Consider the following 16,257-nt stretch of genomic DNA (forward strand, 5'->3'; position numbering starts at 1 on the left):
GAAAAGAAGTGAGAAGCATAAGAATTAATTATTTGAATCTTAGCCCTGTCCTCTCCAATATAGCTTGAAGAATTTAAGCCAAAGTTGAAATATTAACGGCAAGTGGAAAAAAATGTTTAAGGATACCACCAGAAATGAGATTCCGGTACTGGTAACTATGTAACTTTACAGTGCACTGGCAACTCACAGAAATTATGATTCAAAGTAAGATATACATTCCAAGGCATGTCTGCATATCATCCAGCTGTTAATCACTTCAACCTTTTTTTTTTTCCATGCAAAATGTCAGTGTAGTGTTACTATAGGAATTTGAGGATTTTATACAATATATGCCTTTACAGATACAAAAAAGTAATTATATCTGCAGAAAAATAAATATTGTATGTTAACAATCAGCTTTTTCTGAAGTTACAGTAGTCTTTATATGTCATGGGATCGAATAAATGAGGCTTTTAAATAAGCTGCTTGAGAAAGATGTTCTAGACAAGTTCTATCCTAATCTGAAGTTTATGATATTTGCAGGTTAGCATACAAGCCCAACAAAAACTGACTACTCACACTATTTAAGGGGAACACAGTGACTGTCTTGCAAACAAAATTCTTTCAATCCAATTTTTCACCTTTGGGTTTCAAAAATGGTATCACAACTGCTGTCAGCTTCTTAAAAAGTCATCATCACATGAGATTAGAAGTAAGTTAAATGATTTCCACCCATAGGTGTGAGCTGTGAGTGGTAAACTGGTTGGTGGTGCTTACAAGTTCACACTTTCACACACAGTGACTGATGCCACTTGCAGATCAGTTCTGTAGGTGGGCAGCATATAAAACACTTCAAGTATCACAAAGTAGTGGTGGTGGTGGTGGTGGTGGTGGTGGTGGTGGTGGTGGTGGTGGTGATGATGATGATGATGATGATGATAAAGATGGAATTATGGGGGAACACAATATCAATGTCCTTAGTGCCCATGCTAAAGTCACAGAAGATAAATGTAGCTAAATTAGTTAATGTTAAGGTATTCTAGAATAAAAGGATAAAATATTTCATACAACTTCACTTGGGAAGAACACATGAACACATCCTAAAAGCTTTACATGTGACAGTCTGTAAAAGGTGAATAAAAGGAAATGGAGAGCCCAAAGAAAGGTACTGAAAGAGTACCAGGTACACGTGGCTGGCTTATCAATCAACAAAAAAGGATGTGTCAACTACTGCAACAAACTAAAAACTCTAACTAACAGCTTAGTTAGAGTCAGAAAAAATTTTACAATGCATGTTGTGGGGTAAAATAGGAGGCATGTCCCCACTTAAATTTACTGCTGCCCTCTTGTCAGAATATAAAACACACACTGTTAAATATGACATATTGAAACATGTGCTCCATAAGTCCCACAGACTGGTAATTCCTCTCACTGGGGCAAGAAGTCATGGGTCAGAGAAGTGAGACCAATATGGAGATGGGTCACTGCCACTTCATCCCATCTCTGCTAATGGAAGGAGTATCACCATAGTTGGAGATTTGGTTTCACAGGACACAGCTAATTTCCTGACACTTCAGGGCTCTCTGGTCCACAATGGCATATTCTTTCTAGGTCAACACCAAGGAAATTACTCATAATGGGACAGCATATGTTTCTTCTGTGTGTCCCTGACAAGCTTCCTTGGCTGTAATGTTAGCCTCCTCACTGCTCTGGATTCCAACAGGCCCTGGTAATCAGCAGAATACTACATCCTTTCCCTGGTCATGCAGATGCTTCAGGGAATCCTGAATCAACTGGATCATTTTTTCCATGTCGGGAACATCTGTGAAATCGCCTTAGGGCACAAAGAGAATCAGAAAAAATGAGAAAATTATTCTCTCTCTCTCTCTTTCTCTCTCTCTCTCTCATGCCTCATCAACTCCGGAACTCTCAGGATCACAAAGCTCTGCAGTATAAAAGGTAAATTAAAAGGCAGCTCAGTGCACAAATACCAAAGCACCTTGTAGCTCTGACAGAATTATAAAAGAGTTGTTCCACAGATGGATAAGTAATGGTATGATGAATAGCTGGTTATGGCAGGGAATAGGTCTTACATGGTCACTGTATCGTGATTAGTCACCACAAAGTATTAAATGGTGGCTCCACAGTCTTGGCACAAATGCTCGCACAAATGCTGGGGATAGGGCTGGTCCTAAATGCCCTTGTAGCCAGCCTAATACCTACATGGTGAATATCAGTGAGGAGCTTCAAGTATGATGACTGAGCAGATCCACCTACTACACAACCATAAATGAGGCATGATAATACTGGAGCAGGCACTTTCCATCTATTCCCCAAGTCATGTGACTTATATTTTTTAAAATAATGAGTCTTTTGAAAGACCTTGCTTCCAAACCTCTCAAGTGCAGCAACCGACTGAAATATGAGGCCCAGGAACCTCAACATATCTTCAAAAGCTAGTTACAACTGCTCTGTGGTTCCTGGTGGTTTGAAAGGAGAGCAGACAATTGAAAAATCATCTACAAAAAGGAGTACTGTACAGGACTCCTTACAGTGTACATGGTACCATCAGTGGCTATTAAAAAGAGGGCTACACTTAAAATACTATCTTCAGGAACACATTCTCTTGGATAAAATCATGTGATAAAGTACTACCAATTCCATATTTAAAATAGCATGCAGACAGGGAGGACTGTAGCAAAATGGAAGATGTCACCGAAAGCCCCATCGTGGAATTCTTCCAGGATACTGTGCTTCCATCGAGTATCATATGCCTTCTCAAGGTTGAAAAAGGTACCTATTAGGTGGCATCTGTGCAAGAAAGTCTGTTGTATAACCATTTCCAGCAGAGTCGGATTATCGATGATAGAATGATACCTCCAGGAGCTGTCCAGATTCTGGGATCCAGAAATGGTGGCAGTTGATGATCAGCTCGAATTCTAATATCATGTTGTTGTACCTGTCTGGTAGCCATGTCTTATGCACACCAGGCAGGCTGTGTAGGCAGCCACCCTGCCAGGAGGATGTGTGTAAATAGTTCTCATTAAAATAGATATTTTCCTACTTTGGTCTGGGATATTTACCACAGCGTTACATGTCACCTCCACAGCATCTGGGGGCACCAGACTTGCCAATAGGCAATGTGTCTGTCTGTCACTGTAGAGAGCACTGTCAGGACGGGGAAGGGGGGGGGGGGGGGAAGGCACTATTTTGCTATGCGAGGTGATGTGTCCTTACAGTACCATGCAGATATCCATCTGCTTCCAACTATTTAGGCTATTAGTGGACCATGAAAAGTGATTTATGACCTGTGCCTCAAACCAGTAGTACCAGCAGTTGTGTCTAGCCGCATCAGCAGTTCAGTCCCCATGCTATCAGCTGGTAATCCCCCGTTTCATCTCAGTGCTCCACTCCAGCAGACCTGGCCCATTTCATTTTGGTCTTCACCAGCAGCAAGTCAGATGTCACACACCAGCAGCACTGGCCCATGTTGCCACCTCCCATGACTCTAGGGTTAGTTGTGTAGGCACATCACAGTCAATAACACAGGACAGGTATTTCTGTTGTATGTAGCTGTGTGGCTATTTCCAGAATGAGATTTTCACTCTGCAGCGGAGTGTGCGCTGATATGAAACTTCCTGGCGGATTAAAACTGTGTGCCCGACCGAGACTCGAACTCGGGACCTTTGCCTTTCGCGGGCAAGTGCTCTACCATCTGAGCTACCGAAGCACGACTCACGCCGGTGGAACGCCCGGTGGAAGGTAGGAGATGAGATACTGGCAGAAATAAAGCTGTGAGTACCGGGCGTGAGTCGTGCTTCGGTAGCTTGTGTGGCTATTCTTCCAAGGACATTATAATTGCTTTATTTTGTTAATAAAGTTATTCTTTTAAAAGTGTCTTTGATCACTTTCAGTATGAGGATACTTCAGATGTGATGAGGATCTTGTAAAAAATCAAAAATGGTTACAACAGCATTTGTGTGAACCAAGGCTGAGATAACACAATAAAAGAATTATTCACTAAAATGATAACATGTCACATGTCAGGTGAATGTACAAATCAGGGAAAAAGTAGTCTGACATGTGACAACACTGCCTTTAAAACATATAGATGAGCTCTGTTCATGTACAGTTCCAGAAATGCATTGAAAAAGGTTTACATCTTTGATCTTTGCAAATGACAGTTTCCCTGAAGCAAGGATAAAAAAAGAATGACTGCAGTCCAACTAGCACATTACTCCTGTACTAATAACTCCTCGGCATCAAATGTGTCTGTTTTGGTGTCAGAGGTATTCCTGCATATAGGAATACAGACAAATAGTGATGTAGATAGTGGAAAAATGAGGTTAGACAGTGAATTGCCTCTTGCAGAGTTCCAATATTGTCACAACATTCAAATAAAGCCCTAATGTCTGACATTTTCATATGATTGCAGTGCCTGTTATGTCTTGCATAAATCACATGTTGCGTAACACCGCTGGGGCCCTGATTTCTCTGGTTCTTCTAATCTCATTATGTCCTTTATTGAGGCAGCAATTATCCAATGTATTAGATGTTATATAAGAATGCTGACCAGTTCCACTGTAAAACTTTCTGACTTGGCTAGATTGTATCCTTTTGAACTGGTGAGGCACAGTTATTGTTTATGTAATATTTACTGTTGTCAGAGACTAAAACACAATGCTCAATGCTTTTTTTGCTTCTTCTGGAATGGAGATTAATGGATGATTGCAATTATTTTAGACACATTTATTTATGTCAATGTATAGTACAGAGTGTGCCACAATTGAATATCACAAGCATTTTTATTTCCTGAATATCAGACCCGATAGATGAGCTTCCCCCCGGTGCACATATTTCTGCGGCCTGATAGGAAATTTATGCATGGTTTGACTTAACATTTCAATAGAAATCCTGGAGATTTCCTCTTATACTCTTGCTTTAAGTTCTTCAGTGGTAGCAGGTCAAGTATGGTAAACTGCGCTCTGAATCATACTTACTTGTCGTGTTCTTTGCCTTCCAATTAGTTTTCTCAGTCCAACCACTTGTGATCAAATTTGATTGGTGTCAGTTTTAAATTATACTTTTCTCTACTATTCTGATTTTTGTAAGTAGACTCTCTTAGCTGCATCAAGCTGTGACTGCCCCATCAGGCAAATGCAACAGTTCCATATAACAATACAAACTTCTGCACAACACAGCAATCTGTTTCATTTCAAAACAGATGAATACTAACTTTTGAACATCATAATTTCTCCATATTTACTAATCAGATAGTGGAGAGTGAAATGATACTGAATTAATCTGTTTTAGAGCTATGATACTATCAGCAGAAATTACTGTAGTTCTGTTTGAAAAAGCAAAGTTGATATTAATTTGTCAATCACGCCAATGCAAGTACTTCATTCTTTTGTTGTATCCTCCAAAAGCTCTTCATCTGAGGACATGTGTTCTCTATGATGTTACACATGCAATAATTGTTAAATTTAACCACCTTCAGTTAGCTGTATTATCACTTCTCTAACAATCTGAAATGGATGTGTGGGGATTTTTGCATAAAAAACATGGCTAACTCATGCCTCTCACATTTGTGATCTTAAGTCAGTCCGACATCTGCAGTTATTTAGTGTTCATAGTTAACTTTTGAGCCCTAGTGCAAAAATAATTAAAATGTAACTCATGGACACAAGGCAACAAACTAACATAGGTTGGACTGGGAGGAATTCTTTGTCACACAATCCTTTAATAACAATAATATTATGATAATGATAGATTGCTACTTGCCGTACAGAGGAGATGTTGAGTCACAGACAGGCACAACATCCTTTTCATGATATTATGGGTATTCCATCCTGCATTTTTCATTGTTTGACAATCTTTCAATAACTTATCAAAATATCTGGATTGTGAGGATGGATAACCATTTTAATATTTAAAAAAATAATATCCATAGTAAAATAAGTCTTATTTTACACTATACAGACATCCAAATACCTGTATACCTGTGTAATATCTACACAGAAGCACAACTATAAGGGTTACTCAAAAAGAAATGAGCCGGAGGCATCATTACAGAATTCAGTACCTGTATGTTAGAAGTACTGACCCTGGCTGTTGAGACACTTGTCCCACTGTGACACAAGGAAGTGAATGGCGGTCTCAAAATTCCTGGAGCTGCAATGTTAATCAGTTCCACACGTACAGCTGGATGTCACCATCCATATGAGTGCAGGAAAAGTTATGCTGACATTCTTCTTTGACCAAGATGGCCCTCTTCTGATTCACTTCCTGCAGTGTGCGACAACAGTGAACACCCAGTGTTACTCGCAAACCTTGACCACTGTTCACCAAGCGATCAAATCAAAGTGACCAGGCAGTCTCACCTGTGGGGTCATTCTGCTCCATGACAATGCAAAGCCTCATACAGCCAACAAGGTCGCAGACCTCCAGCAGAAATTCAAAAGGGAAGTTCTTGGCCACCCTCCATACAGTCCGGACCTCTCTCCCTGTGATTACGCCATTTTTGGTCCCCTTAAAAAGGCTCTGAGGGGCAAACAATTCACCTTTGATGACGACATCCAGCTGTACATGCGGAACTGGTTAACATCGCAGCCCCAGTAATTTTATGAGACAGCCATTCACCACCTTGTGTCACAGTGGAACAAATGTCTCATCAGCCAGGTTCAATACTTCCAACATAAAGGTACTGGTTTCTGTTATTATGCCTACAGCTCATTTATTTTTGAACACCCCTTATAGTTAGCACAAAATGAAGAGAAAAAACACTTTTTTGAAAGTGTCAAACTGTGTGTGAACTGAGCAAAATAATTTAGGGTTACTAGGCAGTTTATAAGAACTGCTTCTTTTTACTGTATTATTGAAAACTAATTTCACTTCTATGAAGTTGGTTCGTTAGGTATGATCTACAGGACACATTTATGTATTTGACTGATTAAAAATTGTCACCTAGTGGATAAACTAAGATTGAGTAGAAAAATTGTTATCAACAGGGGAAATTGCATTACTACTTCACAAAAGTAATGTTCACTGATCCCTGATGGCACATGAAATGATTTTTAGTAGTAACAATATACTCATATTTGCATATCTTTCATATTTTTGTACCTGTCCCATAATAATTTTTTTTTTTTTGTAATTAAGACTGCAGCTTGGCTGTGCCTTTTATGAGATGACTACATGCTCAGAATATGTTTATTTTACAAGACTGAATTGTAAGATCAATGGGTGCTGACAAATGAAGTTGTCAGTGGAAGAATGCACTGACCTACAATTGTGTATTTTGAGTTGCTGCTTGTTGTTTGTTTGATCAAATTTAAAGACTAGAACATAAATACGATAAAGACCAAGCAAATAATATATCAGACAGCTCTTCCTAGCAGTACATACAAAAAACTTTGTTATCCAAATGAGGAGTATTCATAAACACAGCATATAGTGCTACCAGACAAATCCTTACATAGTTGAGTGTTAGCACTTTCCTCTGTTGACCCCTTCAATTCCTAACTTTCTGTGAGCTTCTACAAAAAATCATTGCTACCACAAGCTGCTTATATCTTTAATCCATCTTACGTTTGTTCATAACTGTATATCTGAGTTTAATATATAATGACAGTAAAATTTTAAGTTTTATTCATATAATACTAACAGATGAGAAAGAGAACAAAATTAATCCTGTGTGTAAGTGAAGGGGAGATGAGAGGAAGAAGGGGGGGGGGGGTTTACAGGCTAGACCATTTGTTGCAATGTACATTACACAGGTAATTAATAATTAAATCATTAAAAGACTATTCTAAAATATACCTTCTATCTCCTTTTGTCAAATAACTATTTCATTGCGACTGCAGGCTTTCTTGGTATATCCCAATGACAATATCTTGTTGGCTGATTGGCCAAGTGGTGGCATGACCTTGTCACAACATTTCAGTGAATTTTGTATCCATCATCTTCAAACTTTGCCTTAAGACAATGTGTATGAAACTCATTGCAATGTGGTGACAAGATGGTGCCACCACTTGGTGGATCACCCAACAAGATTTTATCAACTATCTCATTATTTATTTGACAGTTGCTTGCATTCTAGAGACTAAGTCTGGGTATTGTGACCAAAACAAAATTTAAGAAATAAAGCACAAGGAAATTATGCAGTATACAAAGCATTTACTAAACAACTAAGAATCAAATCAAATAAAAATGTAGTGCAATAAATACAAACATATTTGTAAATATAAACATATTTGTAGCTGACATGTAAGTAACTGAATGTGACACACTGAAATCAAATTAACGAATCATTGTGGATGAAAACAATAACTATGCAGTGATGCAAAACAATATCAGTACAGAACAATCAGGAATGCTAACCTCCAATGCTGTGAATATGTCATGACAAATGAAGTCCTAGTCTGCCCCATTCAATTGCTAAGGCATATTCAGGGCACTTAATGATTAACTGAGAATTTGCAGCATTATCATACTTAAAACTTCTCATTCGAAAACCAGCATTACTAGCGGACTATTTATCAAATTCCAAAATTGTTTTCTGCAGTTTCATTATGAATAAAAGGCAAGTCAAAGACAAGAGTGTGAATAAACTCTACAGGCTAAGAAATAAATCTCATACATACCGACTCCACTATCTTCATCTGCAGCCAAAAATGATTCAAGACGTCGATGCTGGTATGCAGAAATTTCTTTTAGGCTCTCAAGCACCAAAGTTCGAATCCAGACACACAAATTTGTAGCAACTACATGCATAAGTCCAAAACGTGCAACCACCTTGAAGCGATGAATATTCAGCTGTACGTACAACAATTGAATTATATGTTAGAAACATGTTCACTGAGTTTATTCCAGTTAAGAGAATTATAAACTTAATTGTGGACATATAACTACAGAGTGCACCAAATTAAGCACAATATGGTACAGCTTATAGAAACACTATGTTGGCACATGATGGCTCACAAAAAGATTTCTGCATCTCTCATTGTGTTGCAGTTATGTACATGAAGTTATTAGTAGAAGGCACAGACAAAGTCACTTAATGAAACACAACTGTAATACCAGAGAGCACTTATTAGGGAAATTATGTTGCATTTACTTCATAGTCTGTAACAGCAGGAAACTGACAAGGACATAGCGATCAATTGCGGAACAATACTTCTGAGAATATGGTGACCAATCTTGTTGGAGGATGGTTACTAAGACACTATCCCAACAACTTTGGTTTTGGAAGGGTAGTTGGATGGCTAGAGGCAAATCCAAATGTTACTACCACAGTGAGTGTGATGATACAGCAAAAAAATTCCCACAATCTAAAATGTTGTTGTTTCCATTGAAAGCACAATGGAGATTCTGAAGATATTCTGGATACTTAAGATTGGTTCTAAACCAAATGGTGCTAATGACCAGACAAGTTGATTGACTGATTAGGGTGGTCAAGACAATTATTATCAGTGCCTCTACTGAAACATTCTGAGGTAAATGCAGTTAAATATTTAAAAACAAAGATGATGTGACTTACCAAACGAAAGTGCTGGCAGGTTGATAGACACACAAACATACAACAAAATTCAGGCTTTCGCAACCAATGGTTTTTTTGTGTGTGTGTGTGTGTGTGTGTGTGTGTGTGTGTGTGTGTGTGTGTGTGTGTGTGTGTGTGTGTGTGTGCACGCGAGTGTATACCTGTCCTTTTTTCCCCCTAAGGTAAGTCTTTCCGCCCCCGGGATTGGAATGACTCCTTACCGTCTCCCTTAAAACCCACATCCTTTCATCTTTCCCTCTCCTTCCCTCTTTCCTGACAAAGCAACCATTGGTTGTGAAAGCTTGAATTTTGTGTGTATGTTTGTGTTTGTTTGTGTGTCTATCGACCTGCCAGCACATTCGTTTGGTAAGTCACATCATCTTTGTTTTTAGATATATTTTTCCCACGTGGAATGTTTCCCTCTATTATATAAATATTTAAAAATACGTTTAATAAATAACCTAATTTGAAATCGGATCCTCTCTGTCCCATTATCGCTTACATATCTATTGTTAAGATACATTTAAAATACCAATACAATAGCTAAACAAAATGACTGATGTGTGTCCCATAACATCACAGAGACTTCACTAGCTTTCAAAGTAGTTATCTAGCTTAAGTACATACTCTCCCATATACAACCAGCTACCCTAACGAAACCCACCTGTGTATGTATATGTACAACACGTGAATCAGACATAGGTGAATGGTTGCCTTTCCGGATCACCCTGCGTAACAACTTACATAGAAAATCGGACATAATACATAATCTCATTCTCAGATGAAAGAGCGACCAAATTAACTGGTTAAGACAGTTCCTGCCCTCTTGTCAAAATATAGAACACATTCTGTTACAATGTGGAATACAATATCTGTATACTATAAACATCACTTACTGGGTGGGGCACCTTACCAGAGGAGAAATTCATGCATTGTAGGGCAGTGCACCACCTGATGCATTAAAAATGCTTCCTCATATTTCAGTGACAATAAATAGGACTGCCATGGATGTATTGCTGGTTTTATCAACAGTAGCTTTTTATTCCTCAACCTTAGCTACACTTCCGCGTATAGATACATGACCTTGTATCTCAACAAGAAAGTAACTGTACCCCGCAACTTTTATCACCTCAGTGTATATGGACCTGTTTAATTTGCAAAGTATGGCAAATTACTCTGTCATTTGATAGGAACAATAATACAATCTGCAGCTAGTGCTACCAGGTCTTACTAAACATGAATCCACCATAGACTAGCTCCTCATGGTTGATTTATGAATATTTATCCAAGGATGAGCTCTAGTACACAATGTTGGTGACTCTGGATGTTGACAGTACAATTTTTAAATGATGTGCTGTGAGAAATAGCCAGTGCATAGCTAATACTAACTTAGTAATTGTGATACAAAGATTGATGTCTTCAGCCTGAAGACTCGTTTGATGCAGCTCACAATTCTAGTCTACCCTGTGGAAGATTCATCATCTCTGTAGTATTACTGCAACCTACATCTATTTGAACCTGCTTACTGTATTCAAGCCTTTGTCTCCTCCTACAATTTATACTCTCCACTTTTCCCTCCACTACCATGCTGAAAATTCCTTGATACCACTGGACATACTCTACGAACTGATCAAACAATGGAAAATCGAAGATGGAATGTAACAATACGAGAGAAGGAAAGTTGCTATTCACCATATAGCGGAGATGCTGAGTCGTGATAGGCACAATAAGAAGATTCACTATCCACCACTTCTACAACAACCTCCAAACCTCCCTCCTTCCCCCCCCCCCCCCTCCGCACTCTCCGAAACTCCCTCCCACCACCACACAGAACTCAAAACCTAAACAGACCCACAACACAGTCATGAACCTTTCCTCCAGGAGCCTTAGTCCCACAGAAATATCAGTCCTTTCCAAAGGCCTCACCTTTTGCCCCACTCTCAAATTCAACCTTGCAGGAGTATTTAAAGACCTTCTCTCCTCTTCCCGGCCCCTACAGTGGAAACACCTTTTCCACCACCAACCCGACCAATCAGACTCAACCAAAGACCAACATTGAACCTTGCCTAACTCAGTTCACTCCTCCATGCAACCGTGATCCACCCCCACTGCCTCCAAACCACCCCCTGTTAACTTTCCAGAAGTTCTTATCCTCAAACCTTGCCTCACCATCATTCCCCAAATCCCTCAACATGCATACTAACCTTACATTCACAGAAAGAACCACAGTCCAGCATCTAAAAACTGATCCCGATCTTGTAATCCTACCTGCAGACAAAGGCTCCACCACCATAATTTTGAACCGCAAGGATTACGTGGCAGAAGGACTCCATCAGCTGTCAGATACTTCCACCTACAAACCACGCCACAGTGATCCCATTCCAGCAATGCAGCAGGATCTCCAGTCACTACTCAAATTCTTAGGCCCATCCCAGAACCTCTCCCCAGAGTCCATATCTCTACTTACACATACCACTCCCCGCACTCCCACTTCCTAGAAAGTTCATAAACCCAACCATCCAGGATGCCCCATTGTGGCCGGTTACTGTGCCCCGACTGAGAGAATCTCTGCTCTCATAGACCAACACCTTCAACCTATCCTTTATTGTATGATTATATGATAGCGGAACAAACACTGGTAGCAGTTACTTCTGTACAGTATCTGGGAGTGTGCATGCAGAACGATTTGAAGTGGAATGATCATATAAAATTAATTGTTGGTAAGGTGGCTACCAGGTTGAGATTCATTGGGAGAGTCCTTAGAAAATGTAGGACATCAACAAAGGAGGTGGCTTACAAAACACTCGTTCGACCTATACTTGAGTACTGCTCATACCAGGTCGGGTTGACGGAGGAGATAGAGAAGATCCAAAGAAGAACGGCGTTTTTCATCACAGGGTTATTTGGTAAGCGTGGTAGTATTGTGGAGATGTTTAACAAACTCAAGTGGCAGGCTCTGCAAGAGAGGCGCTCTGCATCGCGGTGTAGCTTGCTGTCTAGGTTTCGAGAGGGTGTGTTTCTGGATGAGGTATCGAATATATTGCTTCCCCATACTTATACCTCCCAAGGAGATCACGAATGTAAAATTAGAGAGATTCGAGCACACACGGAGGCTTTTCAGCAGTCGTTCTTCCTGCGAACCATATGCGACTGGAACAGGAAAGGGAGGTAACGACAGTGGCACGTAAAGTGCCCTCCGTCACACACCGTTGGGTGGATTGCGGAGTATAAATGTAGATGTAGATGTAGATTACCCAGAACCTATCCTCCTATATAAAAGATACCAACCATTTCCTCGACCGGCTCACCATAGTTCCTTTACCTTTACCACACGGTGCCCTGCTTGTCTCTATTGATGCCACCTCCCTGTACACTAACATTCCTAATGCCCACAGCCTTACCACTATCGAACACTACCTTTCCAGATGCCCTATGGATTCCACACCAACAATCCTTCCTAGTCTCCATGACCAACTATATCCTCACCCACAATTACTTCTCCTTTGAAGGCATTACCTACAAACAAACCCGCAGTATGGCTATGGGCACTCGCATGGCACCTTCCTATGCCAACCTATTCATGGGCCATCTAGAGGAATCCTTCCTAAAAATCCAGAATCCTAAACTCCTCACCTGGTGTAGATTCATTGATGACATATTTGATATCTGGATTGAAGGTGAGGACACCTTATTCACATTCCTCCAGAATCTCAACAACTTCTCACCCATTTGCTTCACCTGATCCTACTCAACCCAGCAAGCCACTTTCCTAGATGTTGACCTCCACCTCAGAGATGGCTACATCAGTACCTCCATCCATATCAAACCTACTAAGCACCAGCAATACCTCCACTTCGACAGCTGCCACCCGTTTCATACCAAGAAGTCCCTTCCATACAGCCTAGCCACCCATGGTCGTCACATCTGCAGTGACGAGCAGTCCCTCTCTAAATATACAGAAGGTCTCACTGAAGCCTTCACTGACCATAATTATCCTCCCATTCTTGTGCAAAAACAAATCTCCCATGCCTTATCTTTCCAGTGTCCCACCACCTCCCAAAGTCCCACAGTGCAGCCACAGAAGAGCATTCCCCTCGTAACTCAGTACCATCCGGGACTGGAGCAACTGAATTACATTCTCCACCAGGATTTTGATTACCTCTCATCGTGCCCTGAAATGAGAAATGTCCTACCCACTATCCTTCCCACCCCTCCTACAGTGGTATTCCGCCATCCACCGATCCTACACAAAATACTTGTCCATCCTTACACAACCCATGCTCCCAATCCCTTACCTCATGGTTCATACCCCTGTAATAGACCTAGATGCAAGACCTGTCCCATACATCCTCCTACCACCACCAACAAGCTGTCTGTCCATATGAATGGCCACCGACAAACTGTGGCCAAAAAACAAGTGGACCATCCTGTAGCTGAACACGCTGCCATACATGATACCCCTCATCTCAATGACTGCTTCACAGCCTGTGCCATATGGATCCTTACCACCAACACCAGCTTTTCTGAATCGCGCAGGTGGGAACTTTCCCTGCAATACATCCTAAGTTCCCGTAACCCTCCTGGCCTCAAACTCCATTAGTCACCATCCTCACCCATCCAGCCATCTCCCTGTTCCCATTCCAGCACTACACAGCTATCATTTCACCGCCACACCCAGTCTTTTAATTTCTTTCATTTTTATTTCTCTCCTTTCTGCTACTTACCCCTTCCTCCCTCCACACCTCTTCTCCTATCCTCCGTCTAAACTGCAACACTTCACTGTCCCCCACTCCCACCTCCCCGCCCCAGCCTCCTCCTTACTCCTACCCAGTCGCCACTCCCACAATGCATTGGTGCTGCTGCTCGCAGTGTAGTTTCAGCTCTCTGAGACTGAAGATGTGTGTACAAGTTGCGCTTGTGTGTGTGTGTGTGTGTGTGTATATATATATATATATACCTAAAAACAAAGATGATGTGACTTACCAAATGAAAGTGCTGGCAGGTCAACAGACACACAAACAAACACAAACATACACACAAAATTCAAGCTTTCGCAACAAACTGTTGCCTCATCAGGAAAGAGGGAAGGAGAGGGAAAGACGAAAGGATGTGGGTTTTAAGGGAGAGGGTAAGGAGTCATTCCAGTCCCGGGAGCGGAAAGACTTACCTTAGGGGGAAAAAAGGACGGGTATACACTCGCGCACACACACACGTATCCATCCACACATATACAGACACAAGCAGACATATGTCTGCTTGTGTCTGTATATGTGTGGATGGATACGTGTGTGTGTGCGCGAGTGTATACCCGTCCTTTTTTCCCCCTAAGGTAAGTCTTTCCGCTCCCGGGACTGGAATGACTCCTTACCCTCTCCCTTAAAACCCACATCCTTTCGTCTTTCCCTCTCCTTCCCCCTTTCCTGATGAGGCAACAGTTTGTTGCGAAAGCTTGAATTTTGTGTGTATGTTTGTGTTCATTTGTGTGTCTGTTGACCTGCCAGCACTTTCATTTGGTAAGTCACATCATCTTTGTTTTTAGGTATATTTTTCCTTCGTGGAATGTTTCCTTCTATTATAACTATATATATATATATATATATATATATATACACACACTGCTGGCAAAGGCCTCAATTGCCGAAAGCTATGATTGTGTGAATCTACGAACTGATCCTTTCTTTTATGCAGGTTGTGCCATAAATTTCTTCTTCCCCAAATCAATTCAGTACTTTCTCATTAAATATTAGATCTATCCACATAATCTTCAATATTCGTCTGTAGCACCACACTTCAGAATATTCTACTCTCCTCTTGTCTGAAATGTTTACCACTCACATTTCACTTGCATAAATGGCTACACTCCAGACAAATGCATTCAGGTAAGACTTCCTAACACTTAAATTTATATTCAACTTTAACAATTTTTTCTTTTTCAGAATAATTTTTTTACTATGGCCAGTTTGCATTTTACATCCTCTCTATGTCTGTCACAATCAATTATTTAGCTCCCGATACAGAAAAATGCATGGAGTACTTTTAGTGTCTCATTTTCTAATCTAAATCCCTCAGAAATGCCTGATTCAAACTGACTACATTTTATCACTCTTGTTTTACTTTCTTTGGTGTTCATTGTACAACCTCTATTCAAGACACTACCTGTTGTGTTCACCTGATCCTCCAAGTCCTTTGCCATTTATCACAGAACTGTAAGTCATTGCAAACATCAACATTTCTATTTCTTCTTCCTATACTTTAATTCCCCTTCTAAATTTCTCCTTGGTTCTTTTACTGCTTGCCAAATGTACAGATAACTTAACATTGAGGATAAGCTACAATCCTGTCTTGTTTCCTTCTCAACTACAGCTTTCCTTTCATGTCCTTCATTTCCCATAACTACATTCTGGTTTCTATAAAAGTTCTACATAACCTTTTACTCCTTGTATGTTATCCCTGATAAGTTCAGAATTTCAAAGGGTGAGAATTTCTGTGAACAATATTGTGGGAACAAGAGACCGACCAGTGAACTGCATTGTTTATTCCTTAGAAGAGTAGCCAATTTTGATGGTTTGATGTTTATTCTTTGTTTTTGATTTTTGTTTAGAGCTGTACTTCCGACTGTAATCCAGTAAAAATAAATATCTCTAAGTATATGTGGGTTTGATTTCTGACCTACAATATTAAAGACTTCCTCCAAACCTACAAATGCTACAAACATAGGTTTGCCTTTCTTCAGCTAT

At 40.3% G+C, this 16,257-nt stretch overlaps 1 protein-coding gene across 1 annotated transcript in view; it reads right to left on the reverse strand.

Annotated features, from left to right (window-relative positions):
* LOC126177105 (proton channel OtopLc) overlaps window positions 1-16,257 on the reverse strand; it is a 760,838-nt gene that overhangs the window by 96,918 nt on the left and 647,663 nt on the right. Inside the window, exon 8 of the mRNA XM_049924368.1 lies at window positions 8,625-8,796. Coding sequence (XP_049780325.1) covers window positions 8,625-8,796 — 172 coding nt within the window. The remainder of the gene's footprint in view (window positions 1-8,624; window positions 8,797-16,257) is intronic.

The sequence above is a fragment of the Schistocerca cancellata genome, chromosome 3 (assembly GCF_023864275.1).
Source record: "Schistocerca cancellata isolate TAMUIC-IGC-003103 chromosome 3, iqSchCanc2.1, whole genome shotgun sequence".
Taxonomy (NCBI): Eukaryota; Metazoa; Arthropoda; class Insecta; order Orthoptera; family Acrididae; genus Schistocerca; species Schistocerca cancellata.